We start from the raw sequence: 4,512 nt of genomic DNA on the forward strand, positions 1-4,512 counted from the left end.
AGCACAAACAAACAAGTGGCTACAAACAAATTTTTTTGTGTTGTCCTTTTAAACGCTCTCTGTGTCCCTAGATGTTTCTCCCTGACAGACAGCAATCCTGCGCTTTTCATACCCAAATATTGTTTGAGCTCCTTTCTGGGTCTGGTGCTATAAAATGGATATCCCAGCTGGGGATTAAACCCCACACTTCTCAGAGTGAACACTTTGCCCTCTGAAATACCCCTCTGACACTTCAGCTGCCACCTGTGGGAGCCCTGTCAGTCCTCTTGTGCCTCCTCCTCACTCCCTACCAGTCTCATTGTGTTGATGTGGCTTTTTCCATCTGTCTGTGGTTATAAGGCTTTGCTCCAGCTTATGATCAGTTGGTTATTCAGGAAGATTTTTCTATAATTTAGTTGTAATTCCAGTTTGGTCCTGGGAGGAAGTTAGTGTAGCTTCCACTTAATCCTCCATCATCTTATGTCTGACCCCATTGGTTTTTACTTGTTAGCCAATTTTATGCTTTGGAGTAAAAGACATTAGTTTTACATTAAAAGTGAATATGTTTTGTATTTAAAAAGTAAACACTGGGTATTTCTTTGAAAACCTTATAGACTGTATTGAGTAAACAAATGTTACTCCAAACAGACTATTTCATAGGTTAACAAAGGATAGAGCACAAATACATACTATAATTGTTTATATTTTATTAGTATGTGAACTGTAAAGAATAGCATCTCTTAAGAGAAAAACCTTCAGATAAATAAATATTATACTTGTTAATTTGGAAAGTTTCTGTTATTTTTTTTAGTACCTCTTTAACTGTAAAAAAAAACAGAGGGAAAGGGAGAGGAGGGTCAGGGTAGAAAGAAGGGGAAGAGACTAGTCAAGGAACATGTATGAGTGACCCAAGGACATGGACAACAAGGTGAGGATTGACTATGGGAGCAGGGGGTGAGCAGCGCAGAGGAGAGCAATGGGGAAAAATTGGGACAACTGTAATGGAACAAAAATAAATAAATATATTTAAATATATTTATTTATTAAATTATTATAATTATTTATAAATTATTTATTTATTAAATATGTATTAAATAAATAAATATAAAAACAAATTATTTTAGAACCAAGAAAACCATCTATAAGTGTAGAAAATATAAAAGGGAAAAATAAAGAAATATAAAACACTGAAATATTTAGAACTTAGAAAATTCCTGTATGCCATTCAATAAGTGTGTGTGACTAGTACATGTCAGTCACCAGCCAGATTCTGGGGAATCAGAAGTGAATCCCAATCTTAATCCCTATCTCAAGGCAGGAATGGAAAACACATTTCATTGATAAGACTGCAAATTTAAAAAAGATAACCACATACACACTGTTATTAATACTACAAAAGTATAACTAAATGATATGTTAGATTTTAAAACTCATACAAAGCCAAATTCACTTCTTTAGGGGTAAATCTTACCTCCCTTATAAAAATAAGGGAATGGCAACAACCATTTGTTGAGTACCCACTACTTGCCATACTCAAAATACACAGTTTCTTTTCTGAGAGTTACATTTTAGCAGCATATTATTTTCACCACTGAATAGCCAAAATCAATAATACTTAGAGAATTTTAGTAACTTGCTTCACTAAAATATTGTGTTCAAATCAGATTTTAAACCTACTGTTTTCTTTTTCTAAGATTAATTGGTTTACCATCATTCAATGTGACTAGACCTCTAATCTCAGAAATATATGAGGTTCTTTAGAATTCCCTCAATATCAAAAACTGATTTCTATAAGTATGCATAGTATATTATAGGTTAATAGCCATAATTAATTTACCCAAAGATGAGTTAAATTTATTTAAGTCCAAAGACACTTCATGGCAAATCATGGAATTGCTACCTCTACAATTTTGTAGATGGAATGCACCTAGCAAATTACTACTTTCATTTAGAGACAGAAATCCTTCTCTATGCTTTTTTTAAGGCTATTGATTATACTGGTGTATATTTTTCAGAAAATAAAAAGAATAATAAGTCTTTGTTATGTGGGGAATTATTGTCACATGTAATAAAAGTTATTTTTCCCAGTGACAGATTTTTAAGAATCTATAAGTTAAATGGTGCTTGTGGGAGGACTTGTATTACTAAGTAACTATAACCTGTAAGGCAGATTTTAAGTGTGATTTTCTGTAGCCTTCATAATTACTCCACTCCCCATTACAGAAATGGAATATGACTCAGAGAAATTATACAACCTGCTCAAGTTCACAAAGTTAATGAGGTTGAAACAAAATTTAAATCCTAGTCACTTCCTCTCTAAAACATACAATTCTTCCATTATAGCTAGTAACAGGTATTGAAATAAAGAATTGTTCCTTATCATTGAGTAGCATTACCTTTCTATGAAGTAATAAAAATTATATGCAATTGAATACTTTAGTAAAATCTTAAGTGGTTCCTGCTTACTGATTTTTTTTCATTTTATTTTCCATACATCATAACCCAAATACCAAGAAAGTTGGTGATTAATCCTAAAATAAAAGCACGTACAAAGATAAATTGTATTTTTAATAATAGTTTTAAAGAATACTGCATTTGAAATGTAAAATAACATATGTTCAGGAAACGTTTCAAAGAGAAGTTAGGTTAGAAACACAGAAATCCACTTGGATATGTAGAAAACCCAGGGACTATTAAAAGTACCATAGGTCAAGTGAGGACTGAAAGTAGAGAGGAAATGAGATAAGAAGACTCCAGAGAGCCATTTCAGTCTTGACATTAGGAAGAAACAGAAAGATTGTGAAAATAGAATGATAGCACCTTTATTCTTTTGCTGTACCACAACTGTAAATATTTGATTGTTTTTCAAAATCACTTTTTATACTTGAGGATCTTTTTCCTTAATAAAACTATGAGAGCCATGCCTATACCTATACCACATATCTCATAGGAGTGTTTTGTTGATCAAATATGCAAAAAGACTATGTAGAATAGTTTACAAATATAAGATACAAGTAGTTCCTCTTCCTGAAAACCTGGGATAATCATAAACCATTAAAAAATCCTGTCTTCTACGCATGAGTATGTTACAGATTTGCTCAAGCACACAAAGATCCATTAAATCAATGCCTCAGGTGATCTGAACTCTGACTGCCTTGTCTCCTCTTATTCTCATGGGCCTACAAAGTGTTTGTTATAGTTACAAAGTGTTTGCAAATACTGTGAGCTTAAATAAGGACATACCATCTAAAATGCACTCTCCGACAACCAGGTAGGCCCAGTTGTCGTGTGCACCATGTCTGGTTCCTCAGGTGTCACCGCTATGAAGAAAGTGGTTCAACAGCTCCGGCTGGAGGCCGGGCTCAACCGCGTGAAGGTTTCCCAGGCAGCTGCAGATTTGAAACAATTCTGTCTGCAGAATGCCCAACATGACCCCCTGCTAACTGGAGTATCTTCAAATACCAATCCCTTCAGACCCCAGAGAGTTTGTTCCTTCTTGTAATGAAATGAATCTTTGAAGGTATTCCAAACCACTTTTCATGAACCAGTGAATATTCAAAGAGAGCTAAATTTGAAGCCTGTACAAAAAGCTTATTATCCCTGTAACACGTGCCACACTATACAAACTTCTGCTTTTGTCAGTCCTTAACATCTACCTCTCTGAATTTTCATGAATTTCTACTTCACAAGGATGATTATTTTATATACACTGGCAGCGGCATACAAATAAATACTTAGTATAAATAAAATAAAATAAAATGCACTCTCCATAATGGCAAAACTCTGACCTCCTGTTTTAAAATGATGTCGTATCAAAATGAAAAAATGTAGACTAACAGTATTAAAATTCTTAGAAGTGTGTACTTTTTTTTTAATGTTATAGTTTCAGAAGAGATCATAAGATTTTAGGCTTATCTTGTTATCAGTTTCAAAAATAGAAAGTGATTCTTGGAATCTTAAATAAAAGGTAAGTTATCAAAACATAATTGAGGAAGTCAATAAACTAAAATCATGTAATTGGGAGGCAAAGAAAGAGGAGGCCTAAATATAGCCTTACAGCACCAAGACTGATCAGGATGGTGCTACATGTAACAGTGCCACTACCTATAATTTATTCATTTATAGAACAAATAGCTGTTCAGGAAACTATTCTAAGTACTGGATATATATGAGTAAAGAAGTCAATGCTACTGTAATCATGGAATTTTTGTGAGTGAGAGAAACGGTAAACAAATACCCAGGATATCACAATGTAAGACTGTCATAATTCATGAGACAAAGGCTGAAGAAGGCTTATAAAAAACACTGTTTGGTAGTGGTTAGGGGATATTAAAATAGTGTAGTCCAGGCTGATTCATGGTAAATACTTCTCTTATGGTTAAAATGTTTCTAAGTAATCATCATTAGATCATAGGCCTATTTCTAAACTGGACTTTGTTCAGTAAAGGAAGAAATGGCCTCTTCATGAAGATTAACTGCCAAATAAAATAGAGAGCTTAAAGAAAATAGGACGCATACACTCAACAAAAATAA

At 33.5% G+C, this 4,512-nt stretch overlaps 1 protein-coding gene across 1 annotated transcript; it reads left to right on the plus strand.

Moving 5' to 3' along the window:
* Positions 1–3,274: 3,274 nt before the first annotated feature.
* LOC129085896 (guanine nucleotide-binding protein G(I)/G(S)/G(O) subunit gamma-5-like) lies at positions 3,275–3,481 on the plus strand. Its single transcript, XM_054592282.1, has one exon. The coding sequence runs from the start codon at positions 3,275–3,277 to the stop codon at positions 3,479–3,481; it is 207 nt and encodes a 68-aa protein (XP_054448257.1).
* The last annotated feature ends 1,031 nt before the right edge of the window (positions 3,482–4,512 follow it).

Source organism: Pteronotus mesoamericanus, unplaced genomic scaffold (assembly GCF_021234165.1).
Source record: "Pteronotus mesoamericanus isolate MK-2021 breed Mesoamerican mustached bat unplaced genomic scaffold, CSHL_Meso_final scaffold_36, whole genome shotgun sequence".
Lineage (NCBI taxonomy): Eukaryota > Metazoa > Chordata > Mammalia > Chiroptera > Mormoopidae > Pteronotus > Pteronotus mesoamericanus.

What these genes read in the sequence shown, in the direction of transcription:
- LOC129085896 (XM_054592282.1), top strand. Translation starts at nt 3,275, where the DNA reads ATGTCTGGTTCCTCAGGTGTCACCGCTATGAAGAAAGTGGTTCAACAG.